At 52.2% G+C, this 15960-nt stretch overlaps 2 protein-coding genes across 2 annotated transcripts; both read left to right on the forward strand.

The window, feature by feature from the left end:
- Positions 1 to 1203: 1203 nt before the first annotated feature.
- On the forward strand, positions 1204 to 8324 carry COCSUDRAFT_19714 (heat shock protein Hsp90; the record flags this gene model as incomplete). Its single annotated transcript, XM_005643812.1, has 14 exons — positions 1204 to 1266; positions 1497 to 1696; positions 1911 to 1995; positions 2259 to 2420; positions 2875 to 3048; positions 3490 to 3666; positions 3976 to 4122; positions 4435 to 4593; positions 5326 to 5495; positions 5811 to 5994; positions 6394 to 6525; positions 6933 to 7103; positions 7531 to 7653; positions 8118 to 8324. The coding sequence occupies 14 exons, from the start codon at positions 1204 to 1206 to the stop codon at positions 8322 to 8324; spliced, it is 2154 nt and encodes a 717-aa protein (XP_005643869.1).
- Positions 8325 to 9581: 1257 nt separating this feature from the next.
- COCSUDRAFT_58620 (hypothetical protein) lies at positions 9582 to 13002 on the forward strand (the record flags this gene model as incomplete). Its single annotated transcript, XM_005643813.1, has 7 exons — positions 9582 to 9662; positions 9979 to 10810; positions 11117 to 11293; positions 11631 to 11767; positions 12174 to 12270; positions 12439 to 12528; positions 12875 to 13002. 7 exons carry the CDS (start codon positions 9582 to 9584, stop codon positions 13000 to 13002), a joined length of 1542 nt encoding a protein of 513 aa, XP_005643870.1.
- Between the last annotated feature and the right edge of the window lie 2958 nt (positions 13003 to 15960).

The following is a 15960-nucleotide window of genomic DNA, read 5'->3' on the forward strand; positions in this document are numbered from 1 at the left end:
TCATGACTCAGCTGATGGCAGCCCTGATGACGTCCTTAAGACTGAATCTGCCGCCGTGCTGGAATTTTGTTGCAACAAAAGTGTTTCATTTGTCAAAGCTTCATTGTACAGGAGATCGCAACCAACGAATTCATACTTCAAATACTTCAAAGTAGTTCGTTCAGTTGGGCCAGAAGATTGCCTTGCAATTGAAACGGATGTCCACTTTACCGAAGTGTCTGAGCTCTGCACATCATGCGCATGCAAGACGATTTGGCTGATGCAGTGTTGACATGTCATATGATGCAGCATTGATTGACTGCATGCGCATGAGCATGCTGGCGCTGTATAAGATTACATACTTATGGCACGAGCACCTGCTCAGCATGAAGTAAGCACTTTGAAAATACGTAGCATCCCTCAATGACCTCGATTGCCAGTCACGTTGGCTGAAAAATTCAAATATTCTCCCCAGGATGGCCATTGGCTGATGGCCACGGGGTGAGGCCTAATCAGGCAGCGACGGCGACAGCTCATCGCTGCTCCCATCGTTTGGCTTGTTTCAATGAATATTTCGTGTGATAGACCTCAAGGTGGCATCAGCTGTCCTGCTTACATGCGTAGAACAGTCCTGACAGCTATAAAGACAATCACCCAGCTAAGTAGCCAGGTAATCGCACCTCACTAAAATCTGCTTGGTCTTTCTTATTTAAAAGCACGGATCCGGTGACCAAAATTCTTTGTTAGAAATGAAAGATATTTGAAATGCAATCTTCTGCGTCCCAGTGTACTGTTCGTCATCTCCAAACCACAAAGCTAGTTGTACTATGCTTTCTAGAAGATTCTGTGTGCCTTGTGTCATGCCATAGGATCGGTTCTTCAAATGTTTTCTTTGCACCTTACAGAAGTGTTATAATAAGTTCCTCAGAATCTTAATCGGGCGTGACTAGGTATTTGGACCCTTTTAAAGGTGTAAGCATGGCCAGACGATAACGGAGTCCTCGGTTTATTGAAGTCTGCTCCTCGTCCTTGCAGATGAGGACTGCTGCAAGCATTTCTGGTGCCACCCTGTCGCAATGCAGCACCAGCGCCCGCTGCATCCCACTCAGGCATACCTGCAGAACTTCGATGGGCAGGCCTCTCATCAGCCAGCGTTTTGCCAGCGCTCTGACCCCTGCTGCAGCCCAGCCGTTGAGGGCTTCCAGATCAGTTGGAAGGCATGCCATGCACGTTTGCGCGGCTGCTGCAACTGAAACAAAGGAGGAGACCTTCACCTATCAGGCTGAGGTGAGCATCCCTGAGCATATATTGAGCGATTGTGTTGTAAATCGCCGCTCGATGCTAGATGTTCCCATGAGGTGTTTTCTAGTAATTGTTGTGTTAATCCTGAGCTCTGGCTCGGAGGCAGCTTGACAGGGGCGAAAGGATCTGCACATGCCAGCTGCTGCTGCTGGTATTCGAACTCAGACTTTCACATGCACATTTCTGGGCATTGAGTGACTGTCTGCTATGTGCAGGTCGACAGGCTGATGGACCTCATCGTGAACAGCCTGTACAGCAACAGGGAGGTCTTTCTCCGAGAGCTGGTGTCTAATGCCTCAGACGCTCTCGACAAGCTGCGCTTCCTTTCCCTCACAGACTCCAGCGTCATGGCCGGGGAGGACGCGATGGAGATCCGCATCAAGGCCGACTCTGATGCGCGCACCATCGTCATTGAGTGCGTGCCACCTGTGCTTTTAGTTCCTAAAACAGTGTATGCAACTTTTGGGCTGCTTTTAAGTCTTATTTGTCCTTCTTAATGGATTCATGCATCCGCTTTCTTTGCACACGTTTAAGCTCAATACTATAAAGGAAGGCAGCGTAGGCAGGGATGGAGAAGGCGCTGTGCGAGTGAGTCAGTTGGCTGATCTATGTTTCTCTGTCTGCTGCAGGGACACCGGAGTGGGCATGACCAGGGAAGACCTGCTGAGCAGCCTGGGAACCATCGCCAAGTCTGGCACAGCCAAGTTTGCAGAGGTGCGCTGAGCAGCCACGTCATGATCACTTACCCCAGCTTACACAGGAAACGTCTATCTAGAGCAATAATCGATGTGCTTCCTTGTTTGCGCTTCCTACAGAAGCTGTGGCATGCCCGTACATCTTCAACATGTCAATATCCTTCTCTGCAGCCCTCTTCCTCCTCATGTACAAAGTCGTCTGGACAAAATCTGCATGCACTGGATACTTGCTCCTGGTAAGGAATGCGGGACGACTGTATGAAGAGGATTTCTGCTGCACAGGCGGTCAAGGAGTCACAGGGGGATGCGAACTTGATCGGCCAGTTTGGAGTGGGCTTCTACAGCGCCTTCTTGGTGGCCGATAAGGTCACTGTGCAGACCAAGAACGCTGCCGACCCCAGCCAGTGGTACTGGCAGTCCAGCTCTGGCAGCCATCAGTTTGTGGTATGCGCTGCTGTCAGCCTCCTCTAACCTTGCATGCCTCCTTAGAATTCTGCTTGATTCATGGCTTCCTGGCATTCTGTTCTGCATGGCAAGTGGGAGATTCATGGCAGTTTCAGTGCGGATGGTTTTCATTCAGATCAATCGATCCGTGGTGTGCTGCAGTGAGCCCTTTGCTCTGCATTTATGTTTGCTGTGCACCTTAGAACCTTGGGGTTTTCTGGGGATCCTTTCAACATCTTCACTGGGGTTTCTCCATCTTGAGATGTTGGCATTTTAAGCAGGGGTCCAAATGGGGTCAAGAAATGTTTCAAAGGAGAAAGGTCACACATGTGCCAGCTCACATGTACAGCCAAGGCTTTCCTGGTCAAACGGGTCATGTCTGCTGAAGGAGCGCATGCAATGGTAGATTTTATGCGGTGGTTTCCCTGGTGAAATTTTGCACTCTGCATGCCAGATTCGGGAGGACGAGGCAAAGGATCTGCCACGGGGGACAAGGATCACGCTGCACCTGAAGGATGACGCGACTGAGTTGGCGGACGCTGCCAAGCTGGGCGACCTGATCAAGCAGTACAGCGAGTTCATCCAGTTTCCCATCCGGCTCTGGTCCAGCAAGACCGAGTATGAGCAGGTGGGTGCACTATTCCACGCCTGTTGACAGGACAAACCTGCATTGCCCTCGCATCCTTTGTGCCGGAGACGCAACTGATTGTGTGGGACAGCATTTGACAACTGCATGTAGCTCTGCTATCGACTTCAATGCCATGCAAGCCAGCATCAAGCAAAGAAAGACAATGGTCCTTCTGAAGGTGATCCAATTGGTGACGCAGAAATTGTGCTCTGATCTGCTCTGCTCAATTGAAATGCATCCAAGCAAGAAGTAGAAGAGGTTTACATCTTGGAGGTGTCCTTTATGTCACTAGCACTGCATATGCACCGCGAGACCTTTTGTCCTACTTGTCGCTCGCACTGCGTTGTTTCCTTGCATCTCTCGTGTCTTACATTGTGAAGGTACCGTCACAAGAGTACATCGTCTGGGAGCTGCATAAAGATTCATCACATTGCAATGCAGGTGGTGGATGATGAGGCAACGAAGGAGAAGCAGGCAAAGGCGGACGAGGAGGCCAAGGAAGCCGGCAAGGAAGCGGCCGACCCCGTGGAGCCGGCCACGCGGTCAGAGAGCAAGGAGGTTTGGGACTGGCGTGTGCAGAATGATAACAAGCCGCTCTGGACGCGCACGCCCAAGGAGGTGCGGAAGTGGGCATGTACTGGGTTCTTATTGGCAGTATGGTGTCTGTGACTGCCCGCTCTATGCTGCATAGTTGCCCACAGGTCATGTATGTTGAGTCACAAAAGCAGCTGCGGGAGTGGAGATCTTGGCAGAAGCTGCAGCTCTGAAGGCTGCTAAGTCAACGTTGCAGACTGTGCCTGACCAATGTTTGCCTGATTTATCGGATGTTTTCTGCATGGCCATCATGTAATGACGTTGCGAGCATGGCACGTTGAAGCTCAGCAACATTGCTGCGGTTTTAATGAGCAGGGAAACGTGCATGTGCAGATTGAGCAGGCGGAGTACAACAACTTCTTCAAGACGACCTTCAGGGAGTTCCTGGAGCCTCTTGCGCAGTCTCACTTCAACGTGGAGGGCACCATCGAATTCTCAGCACTCCTCTTCGTCCCCGGCATGGCCCCCTTCGAGCAGCAGGTGAGGCTTTACAGAAGCCTATTCATGGCTTTTTGGTTATTGTTTATACGGCTGTGTACGGCAGTGTAAAGAGCTGCCTGGAATTCATGCCAGGACATTTGATATACGCCTGAATACTTCGACATTAGCAGAAAAGCTTTGAGGCCGTCAGGGCTTTGTTGGAAGAGATCTCACATGTGGCGGTTTCATGTAAGTTTGACATAGCAATTGCAATAGCTCTCCAGATTTTCTGCGGCCTTGGAAGGGTTTTTGCACAGTGGACTTGTCCCATGAACCAATGATTGACACTGCATGGTAATCATCCGTGCGCAGGACTGGCTGGCGAAGAGCCGCAACATCCGCTTGTTTGTGAAGCGCGTCTTCATCAGCGACGAGTTTGACGACGACCTGATGCCCCGCTACCTCTCCTTCATGAAGGGCATAGTCGACTCCTCAGACCTCCCCCTCAATGTTTCACGGGAGATCCTGCAGGTGTGGCTCAGTTTTTATCTGCCTGCTTCTGCTTTGTGTCCTTTTGTTAGGTGCACTGTTGCATGTACCTTGCTGCACTGGGTTGAGCACTTACGCCACCTTTTGCTTCATGCCGCCCTAGCATCATGTGATTGGCCTGTTGCGATTGAGCTATGTGCAAGGTGCTGAGGCAGCTGGAAACATCTTTTCTTTCAAATTCAAGCATGGCGGGCCTCCTTATTCCGGTTGCAAATAAGGAGGCCATGTTCTCTTAATCCACGTTGAACAGCAGAGAGCAACCAAACACACAAGGCAAGCCATGCTTGCATCAAGAAGTGTTGCAGAGCAGTAGTCCCTTAACAAAAGGGTTGAGTAATTATTATTGCATGCTTTTCCTGCCAAAAGGTAAGGTACGTCCTGCAGACAAGCTGCAGTTAAAAGGCTGCAACGACCCTACCCCTTGTTGGACTTGCCAGATCCAAGAAGACCCAATCAACCGTAAACGCAGTGCTCAGTATTTTATCGCCCTCCGCCAGCAGGGATCAAGCGAGAGCACCCCATTATTAGCTGTTCATGCAAGCATTGCTGGCCTAGGCTCGCAGTTGCGCTCTGTTATGCGAGCATACACCAAGGCTTGCAGAGCGCAACTGTGAACAACATCCCAGCCATGATTGTATTGGTGATTGTCACTTCGCAAAGGTTCTTTTAGAAATTGAGTGTCATCCAGAGATGTGGTGTGTACTGTTCCTGCAGGAGTCGCGCGTGGTGCGTGTGATAAAGAAGCAGCTGGTGAAGCGCACGCTGGAAACGCTGAAGGAAATCGCGGGCCGGCCGGAGAAGGACGGCAAGAGCGACTATGAGACATTCTGGGACTCCTTTGGCAAGTTCATCAAGCTTGGCGCCATAGAAGACCAGGCCAACAAGTAAGCCCCTCCCCTGGCACCACTGCTTATGAATTCTATCTATCCTATCCACTGGGGATATATAGTTGTGCCACAGTTTTTTTCCAGCCGCGCTTGTAATGCACCGAAGGCAGCAGCAGATCACTTTGCATGCTCACAAGCAGTGCAATATTTGTGAGCACGCTGGCGTTCTGTGGCTGTCTTTGGTGCATTGTCCAAGACACTCCAAACACCTTGTGTTCCTCCATCTTGACCCACACATCCCTGATGTTTCCCTTCAAATGATGGAATAAAAAGAGGTTTCACTGTAACTCCTTTTTTTTTCATCGTGTTCAGGAAGCAGATTGCGGAGCTGCTGCGCTTCCCGTCATCCAAGAGCGGCGATGCCATGATTAGCCTGCAGCAGTATGTGGGCCGCGCTAAGGAGGGCCAGAAGTCCATCTTCTACATCGCCGCCGACTCCCTGTCCGCTGCCGCGTCCGCGCCCTTCGTGGAGCAGCTTATCAAGAAGGACCTGGAGGTGGGAATGCCGACTCTTTCTAAACAGCTCCTCCTGCCTGCTCAAGCTGGGATCCCATGCAAGCCTGAATATGCATACCTGCTTTCTCAACCTTCCACACAAGCAAGCTTGGATGTGCATTACTGCTGTGTCAAGCTGGAGTCCATAAATGCTCTGGATATGCGCTCCTGCTTTCTGTAACTGTCATTTGTTGGGCTGGTTGCGAATTTGCAAAGACACTATATTATGGTATAGTTATATCATACCTCTTTCTCTAAACTTGCAGCCTCAACGAGCTATTGCCTCCAAACGTGGTCAATGAGAAGGGGTGTGGTCTTGTTCAGGGGTGCTCTGGCAAGAAGAGATGATCAGTCTGGAATTATCGATCGGGGTTACTAATCATGCTTCTCTGCTGCGCAGGTGCTGTACCTGACAGAGCCCATCGACGAGCCGGCCATTAACAATATTGGGGAGTTCAACGAGTTCAAGTTTGTGGACGTCACTCGTGAGGGCCTGGACCTGGGAGACATCCCTGAGGAGGAGAAGAAGAAGGTGACCGGCCACATTGTTTTGTTTTCGCAGCTATTTCACAGCTGCGCTCCTGGCATGACATGCTGTGCTGAAATTGCTGGCGTCTGCATCTGCTGTTGGCATTGTGGTACCAATTTTCAAATCAGATGCGACACAGCGATGTCGCCAGTGGGCGCCTCTATAGACAAGGCCCCCTATTTTGCACCCTTGGCCTGCATTGCATTTGACATTACTCGCACTCGCTGTCCCAGAAAGCTCCACTCTGCGCGCTGACTTCACCCAGTCCAGAGCATCTCAGATCCTCTGCGCATGCAAGAACAATTGCAGAACTCCTGGATAATGCTGTACTTACAGCAGCAGTCAGTGATGGCGAGCAGCAATTAATTACATATGGAGCAAATCAATAAGCAGATATTGGCCCGTGACAGGCGGAGGAGACGACAGAGGCGCTGAAGCCGCTGACAGATTTTTTGAAGAGCACGTTGGGTGAGCGTGTGGAGAAGGTGGCAGTGTCGCAGCGCCTGACCGACTCCCCCTGCGCGTTAGTCACCTCCCAATTTGGCTGGTCCGCCTACCAGGAGCGCGTCATGCGCAGCCAGGTGCGCAGACCACTGCTCTTGTAATCTATTCTTCCTCTGAATCTGAACAACAACTATTTCAAGCAGGGTGCAATGTGACCAGTGACATAGACTTCTGCTTCTCTTTGGATAACACATCAGCCTCAAACTTGTAGCATTCCTCGGGGTTCCCAGCAACCTGCACGGTTGACACCTGCCCTGCTGAAGTGCATCCTTCCCACAGCAACTTGCAATTGCAGCGGCTCTAACTGCAGTCGTGTGCGATATCTGGAACCTATTTCTTTGGCCCTGAATCTGGAATTTGGCTCTTGTTGGTTTTGCTTGCTTGTGGGGAAGACCCTCGTCTCCTGTTGTGGATTGGTGGCTGCTGTCTGCCAAGGTCTGCTGTGGGCGGGGACAGGTCTGAAGGCTTGTCACACTATTATTGAGCTGTAGTTGTTCCATGCAGACGCTGGGGGACAGCCGGGCGGCGGAGTACATGAAGGGGCGCAAGACGCTGGAGATTAACCCGGACCACCCCATCATCCGCGCCCTCAGTGACAAGGTCAACAACGACGCAGCCGGCGCCAAGGTGCGGCGCATGCCTCTTAAACAATGAACCCCACTAGCTCTCTTGCCTCAGGATACAGCTCAGAGCCCTTTTAGTGAACCTTTGGACAGTTGCTGGCCCTCTTTTAGGAAGTGTTGTCTTTGGCTGTGCCTGTGAATGTCCCTGGGCTCTTGATCAATGATCGGGTCAACGTCTGCATCAAATTATCACACCTCGCATGCTCTAACTTCTGTGCTTCTCTGCAAAAGAATGGTGCACCCTGCATGGTGCACGCTGCATACCATATATCAATGAGTGATCATCCCGCCATCTTCTAAGCAGAATTGATCTAGCATTTTGAGAAAGGTAACAAGCAGACATCAAAGTGCAAGCGCCAGGGAGATAACGGAGGGGCTGCCCGCGAGTGCGCATTGTGTATACCTCCGTTCCGCAAATATCGTGCAGCAAAAACACAAATTTGGAGTCAAATCTGAATTTTCGCGCAGGCCGTTGCGGAGCTGATGTACGACACAGCGCTTGTGACGAGCGGGTTTACGGTGGAGAGCCCGCGCGAGTTTGCCGCGCGCATTTACAACATGGTCGGCCTTGCCGTCAACGCATCCCCAGCAGCCGCCGACGCCGCGGCCGCCAAGCCCGTTATTGACCCCGAGATCCTCGGCGCAGACCCTAACGACCCCTGGAAGGAGCAGTGAATTAGGGGACACAGACCGTACGACCCCTGAATGCGGCAGCAAATGAGGATCAGGAAATAGTGAAAATACCGGCATGGGCTTGCAGCCCGGTGAATTGAGCACTGCAGCTGTCCTCCATTTGGCAGGGAGCTGCGGGATAGGGCTGCGAGTTGCGCAGCGCATGCGATTGTATTTTCCAGATACAGGGCCGGATCCTGGTGCATCTTGAAACGAACGCATCCAGTCTAAGTCTGCATGCAGAAGACCAAACGAACCACAGAACAGTTGTCCGATTCTTTCCAGTATGTCAAGGTTGTGTTGCGGAGGAAAGTAATAATTCACCTGGTGAACGGTGCACCAATATGCCCATCTCCGGAAGTTTCCAGATTTGAAGGATCCTTGCAGTGCCAATTTTGTGAATATGACCTGCGCGCACCTGTGGAAGTACATTTAAGCAGATGCTTCGAAGGATTCTACCTTGGGCCGAGATGTGGTATAGGGCCAGAAGCCAACAAGTGAACACTTCAGAATTCTGTCATGATCTGGCCACAATTTTGGTACCATTCATGGTACCATGCATGTGCATGTGGTCATCACAGTGGAGATCATGAGATCTTGCCGGCACAACATGGCATGTCAGCATTTGAGCAGCACGCATGCGGCAGTAATGGACACTTCAACTCAAAAATGATGGTGGTGGGCCCGGCCGGCGGCCGCCTTTGCTCAGATGCCCTCGAGGCTGAGCTCAGGGATGGCACATGCCAGATCTAGAGCTGGCTTGCAATTGCATGCGCAGACGTTGACACCGTTGGCATAGGTATAGGGTCCGGCCATGTTGATCTCAAGACGTGCAGCTGCAGCAGCCATCATGAGGTCCCGCCCAGAACTTATGGGTGTGGTGCCAGCAAGGTTAGTTTGGGCCGGATTGACTGTGCAGGATGATTAGGACTGCTGACTGGCAGATGAGTAAGCTCACACTTTCTGTCTCCATCAATCTGGTGTCATGTGTGAACTGATCACTATCTTTGCTGGCGCGGGAACAGCTTCTGCGGTATCCTTGGCGCCTGTTGCTTCTTGGCAGGCCAGAACATTCTTTAATACGAGCCCTTCCGTTAGGTTCTCGAATGTTGTCTCTCGGATGTCCCAAACAGGTTATGGTGAACCAGCACGGTAAAGTTTGAAGAGCGCCTGTCTTCAGCGTGTTGTCACTCGCGCCTGAACGTGGCGTGACGTCGCGTCGCTTGATTGGTAATCGTTGAAGAGGACGCGTTTCGGAGAATGTGGCCTCAGAGTCTCAGGCGTTCTTCCTCTGGCACCTCTGCCAGTTCCTTTGACTCGCTGGAAGACTTTCTATCTGAGGTGTGTTGCTTCTTTGCGCCTCAGACGCAATTATGTCTTATCCCATCGACCTGCTGGGTTCACTGTACTAGAATGTTTTGGGTTGACTTGGCATGGGGTCCATTGGGTGGGCATGACAGGCGCAAATAGCCTAAAGCATTGTTCTTTTCACCTTGTAAGGCTAGTCACTCACTTGCGTTACTCCAGAACACCACCATTACTTGATGGAAGCTTGCAGAAACTGCCATTTCTAAGGTGCCTTACTTTGCCACTGTCATCGAGGAAGTCCTGAGAAATGCAAGGACGATCAAAACCATAGTTTTGCAATGTGGTGCAGTTCGAGGTGGTCAACAAGGAGGACACAGCCCAGAGCAGAGCTGGACCTCCGCAGCCTGGCCATGGCACAGCATCCAGGGGAGTCCCTTGGGCACCTCGGCCTCCGCGGCCTGCTGTGCGGCTGAGCACGCACCCTTACCAGCCTGCTCGCCAAGTAAAGAAGCTTGCGCAGGACGCAGCGCTGCCAGACGCAGTTTCCAGTGGGGCATCTGCAGCTCCTGGGCACAGCCATGGCTACCAGCAGCTGGCTCTGCTGCCCATCCCCGAGCCAGAACAGGCAGCTCCAGCCCCAACCGACCCTGATGTGTCCCCCTGCACCGCCCCAGCACTCCCCAGAGTTGACTGGGGCCACCTGTCAGAGCCCACCGGCAGGCCATCCTTGAGGCCCGCCAGGCATGTTGCAGTGCAAGCGCAGCAGCAGAGGCAGGTAGCACTGTCACCCAGCAGGGCGCCCCTGGAGCAGTTTGCAGAGCAGCTGCAGGCAGACCTGGGAGGCACCCTGGGCCGCCCACCCAGCCCCTTCCACCCCACTCAGCAATCCACCCCTCTGCCCCATCCACAGAGCCATCAGGCAGAATCTCCACAGCAGCCGGCAGCTGCGGCAGAAGCTGGGCGCGCAGCTGCGCCGGCGCCGGCAGCCGGGCCGCGGCCACGGCAGCCGCATGCGCTATTCCCTCCGGCGGCTGGGATTAGTAGCAGCGGCGTGCCGGAGCCGCCGCGTGAGGCGGCCAGCAGGCCGGAGGGGCCGAGCCAGATCAGGCAGGTGCTGCAGGGGGGAACCCCGGGCCTCCAGCCACCGCGGCCACCGCCGGCCGTCGAGCCACTACCTAGAGGTATTGTACTCTTGTACTACTGCTTCTGCTTTTGCCTGGCATTTGGCTTGGAGGAGGTTTTAACACTGCAAAAGCTCCCTCCAAGCATGATCTCAAGAGTTTCAGGCAAGTGGGTTGCACAGGCGCTTGTATCTCAGGATCCTCTTGCTTTTTATACTGCCAGTGCGTGCTTTGTGGCTTTCAGTTTGCTGGCCCGCATGCGCTGCTCCCAATGCACGGTTTGTGCTCCCCCCTGTGCTGGTTCTTACTTGTTCTTGTGTCAAACTCTTCTGACCCCGGACTCCAGAGATCGTGTGCGTAGCGCAGATCCCGGGCCGGTGCGGCCGCAGCCGCAGATGGGGGGCGGCGGCAGCATTCCAAAGAGCCCTGTGCCGTCAACGCTGCGCATGTCGCAGCAGGTGCTGCGCAAGAAGCCCAAGGACTTTGAATCGGAGCTTCTGGACCGCCTTCTCAACAGCTACGCGCCATCTGCTCCTGCTCCAGGTGTGCACGCCTGTACTGTGTTGCTGTAAGCAGGCTTTTCAGTGCGCCAGGCGCTCCTGTGTAAAACATAGATGGAATGCTGTGGAGGGCAAGGTGCACATGACTTTGTAAATGTACCTGTGCAGTTTTGGGCACTTTGGTCGCTGCAAATATCATCTGTCTTGCAGTGTCCCACTTTTAAAGATACTGTCCTCTGGCTTGGCATTGCCATCACGCAACAATGTCTGGCTTGGCATTGCTGTATTCAACCAGCGTGGGAAGACCATTAATTAAAGACATTGAGGGAGGTTGAACGCGACTCAGCAGCGCTCTGACATGCACAAATGCATTGTTGCAGTGTCGGGTTCGGTGCCGTCGCCGACAAAGCCGGCGTTCAACGCGTTTCATCTGCCGGTTTCGCGCGCGCTGCTGATCACCGTCGTGCTGGCACTCATGGGAGTGCCTCTTCTGCTGTTCATGGGGGGGCGGCTGCATGTGCGCATCTCTTACTGTTAAACGTTCCGCTAGATGGGCCCAAAACTAAAAGATGCACATCTAAGCCAGATGTCCTCTGCGTCGGTGAACTCTTGAATGCGAAATGGGGAGTTATCACAAATTTTTGTCCCATTCCTTGCCCCACCAATGTTATCACACGCCCCACTGTTGTGCATGATATTGCAGAAGCACATGTTTGCATACATCTCAGTAAAGGCAGGAAGCCCAAGGAGGATGAAGACGACTTTTGAGAGTAATTATCAGCCTAGTCGGCAAATCCAGACTGTTTTCTGCCTGATTGGAGGAGGCACACCCTTCCGCATTTCAGCGGAGAGTGGATTTTGTGTGAAAGTGGGTTTTCTTTTGCATAGTGTGATCTGAAAACAGGAGTGTCTGCTGCGTGCAGGCGCAGCACCAGAGGTCGCAGGTGTATGTGGGCGCTGTGTCAGCGCTGACATCATCGGGCGAACCACTGAATGCCTCGCCTGAGGACGCCCTACAAGGTACTGCTGCACATTTCTTGACAATCACTTCATGCACGGTATCTGCACAACTTGATTCCTTATGGGCTTTGGCTCGGAAATAGTGCAGATGCACAGGATCAAGTTGAAGTCTGTGTTGCTATTTGAATGCGTGGAATTGGCCAGATGCTCACTGCTTGAGCATTGCAGGAGGGTATGGGCTGGAGAACGCAACAGGGAGGCTGCATAAGCTGCCAGGGGAGGAGCATCATGCAGGGGTCTCACCTCCAGAGGAAATAGGTGCGCCTCTGCCCCCCAACAGATCTTCATTCCTGAGCAGATGGTGCAAAGCTGACTCCCACAGTTGCTGCATTGAATGAGCGTCACTACTGCACATAAAGAAGCAGCATCTGGTGTTCCGGTTACACTGTGTTTGCGGAGGGGACTGCTGAGAATGTAGCAAGTGGGCGCAACATGAGGATTGGGCTGTGTGTCAAAATTTGCATAGGGAGGTCTCTGAGATGCCACTTGGGCTTGTGCTCTCCTGCTGGGCCAAGATGCCCAAAGCAGAAGAAACTTTATGTTCATCACAGATGGATATGGCTAGCAGCTGTGCTAGAAGTGTGAGAGCTGTGTGCAAGCGCAGAGCCAGTGGATGTGGAGCATGATCATAGCGCAAAGCACAAGAGGAGTCAGATTGGGCTCAAGCTCTTGTCGCTGAGAGTCACGCTGTCAGTCAGGGAGGTTCTGGATCCACCACCTTGGGAGAATTGAGGGATTGATGTGCACTTCTATTGGACGCATGTGCCCAAGGTTTCAAGTATTTTTAGACCAGCTCTGTATGATACCTCTGTACAATAGACGCATGAACCTGGCTCGTGTCAATATGGTCATGTTGAGACTGCGGTGGGGAATTGACTGTGCATGGGCCTTGGACGAATAAGAGCGGTTGCATTTGGTCGAATCCCTTGAAGGAGTGGACTCTGCAGAACCGTCAGCGACCATTTGAACTGAAGTAATTCTGTTATAGCGAGCGCTCGCGCTAAGTTAGATTGGTATGAGATTGTTGAAAAGACGGTAGGCTGTGTCATGGGCCTGGATTATGGGTTTCTTGTTGTCATTTGCTCAAAGCCTTGTGGACTTGCTGGATTGAATGAGGATACACTGGTCCCATATGGATGACCTTGCAAGTGTAGAATATGTGTCAGTAGAATAGTCAGCAGAATAAGTGACAGAAAGTCTTAAGAAAGTCTTGTCTATAGTAGCTACCCTGCTTTGCGCAAGCCCAGGGAAGGCAGAGGCGCACCACGCAAGCAAGTCTCAAGCATTTGATCATCGCTCAATAAACCCTGATGTTCTGACGGCATATCAGCAGAATTGAGTAGATCAGGGAGTATGCAGGACTTACAAGGCAGTTTGAGCGCTGAGAAGGCGTAAGGGGCCAGATCACGTAATCTTGCTCGGTGCCAATCGTTCACGCCTTCAAAGTAACAATGGAGAGGTTGCGCCAAATCCCAAAACACGCAGGCACGGACAGCCGTGGCAGTCCATATGGGTCATCCTTCCAGGAAAGCCTCAGCGAATTAAGTTAATCCAATTAAGTTAATTCAATTAACCCTGTTATGAGCAATGCCCAAACCCCCATGTGTATGCATATGTCTGTTTCCTTGAGACTGTGCAGTGACATCTGGCAGCCTGAGGGCTTTCCCAAAGATGGTGGAAGGCAAGAAATTGCAATTGCCGGAGGCCGCCCAGCGTCAATGGAACCTCTGCCAGCTCGCGAGCGGGATGTTCAAACAGAATTGTTTCTCTGGTAGCCGCACTGAGATAGAGGGTCGTCAGGTTGCTTGCATTCAGCACCGCAGAAATCACATCTCCGGTCTCAACCAAAACAAATTGCAGGATTAGGTGCTTCAGAGCAGTCAGTGGGGGGAAGCAAGGCAGTTCGCGGAAGATAATTGACAGCACTGTCAGCTCTGTTGCATGCGTAAGAACCCAGATCAACCATCTATGGAAATAAGGCGCAGCTTCAATGGCCTCCACGGTGGAAATTTCAAGTTGCTGCAGCTTCTGCAGCTGACAAGAACCAGGCACACAGATGCTGGCGAGCTCACGGGCAGCATTTGCGCGCAGGCGTAGAACTCGCACGTACTCCATACCTTTACATGCCCAAGACACTCCTGCCATAAGAGTGTGATGACATCTCTCAGTGTTGGCAAAGAAAGCGAACTGCATCTGAATAGCCCTTGACCTCCTTGCAGCGCGCAATACAATGCTTGAGGACGTAGCTGCACAAGGTATGTCCTTATTGATCGTAATTGCTGACAATGAGACGGCTAATGTACAGCGACAGGTTACTGATGCCCTTGCCCAATCCTTCAAGTCCAGAAAGCTGGCGCTCCTCTCCCCTACTGGCTGCGGCAGGTCTAACATCTTGGTGCGTTGCATTTCAAAGCGCATTGACCGAAATCAAACGATAGATCGATACAGATGATCCCCTATTCATTTGTCGGTGAAATCTTTTGGTCTGCTTCGATTCGTTTAAGTCTTGCTCAGCAGAGTTGCGGTCAGAACAGCACTGTCAAGGACTTGAACGTTTCCCCCTTCTCCAATCCGATGTCGCGATCTATGTCGCTGCATCGAGCGACAAGATTTGTTGGGGTTACAAGGACTTCCTAATTGGGCACCATTTTAGATTGTCGCCTGCCGCCTTGAAACGGTGCGCGTCAAACAACAATCCTTTTCCACCCGAATTTTCCACTGTATATATTGAGAGTTTTATGGCACCAGTACTTAATTGTTATCGTTATTGATAGGCTTGTAATCCGAGCAAGTTGCAAAACTTACGTTTACCTTGGTGAATGGTGAACTCTCATGCGGTCCATATGTCTCGAAGCCACACTAGCGAGACGGAGGAGCAGAGCCTGCCCCTAGCGTCTCATGATCCTCAAGGGCGTAGTTCAAATGCACAGCTACCTCATCGAGACAGCTTGGCGAGGAGGGCCAGTGTCTTCACCGGGCCCGACGCAACTAAGGTCCAGCTCAATGCGATTGCTCAACTGGGTGAAGACAGACGCCGTGCTTCCATCGCCATACGAAGGCAATCTATCATTCAGAGTCAGCAAGAGTCGTCGAGCGAGAGTGTACCAATGCAGCCAAGGAGTCATCGGGACAGCATAAAAGCATCCCGGAGGCAGAGCGTGGCGATGAATCGACGTCAGAGCATGCAAGACCGGCGGACCAGCGTTTCGAGTAGGAAACAGAGCATCGTCGACGAGCGCAGGGGTAGCATCGCCGAGAGGCGAGGGAGTGTTGCAGACAGAAGGGCAAGTTTTGCACCAGTGCAGCGCAGCCACAGGAGGAGCTCCGTTATCGATGTCGTCACCCAGACCACCACCCAGGCCGTGAGGAGGGCCTCCTTAGCTATGTGCGCTCCAGCCCTTCCTATGCGCAGACATTTTATCTTTTGAAGTAGTCCTTGCAAGAACTCCGGAATCTGCAAGAAGCCTAAGTTAGAGCAGCTCTTTCTCCTTCCGTACATTGCTCTGCTCCTTCCAGCTAAGCAAGCTGCACACCACTCAGAAGGAGCCTCTGCTTTGACTCTCACCTGCGTCAATAAGATGCCTTCCAAGGAGCACACAGAACTACCTTTAAATACCCACTCAGACTCCTCTGACCTGTGGCCACACACGCAGGCTCGGCGAGAGGGTGACTCACTACGCGTCACTCATC

The sequence above is a fragment of the Coccomyxa subellipsoidea genome, assembly GCF_000258705.1.
Source record: "Coccomyxa subellipsoidea C-169, whole genome shotgun sequence".
NCBI classification, from domain to species: Eukaryota; Viridiplantae; Chlorophyta; class Trebouxiophyceae; family Coccomyxaceae; genus Coccomyxa; species Coccomyxa subellipsoidea.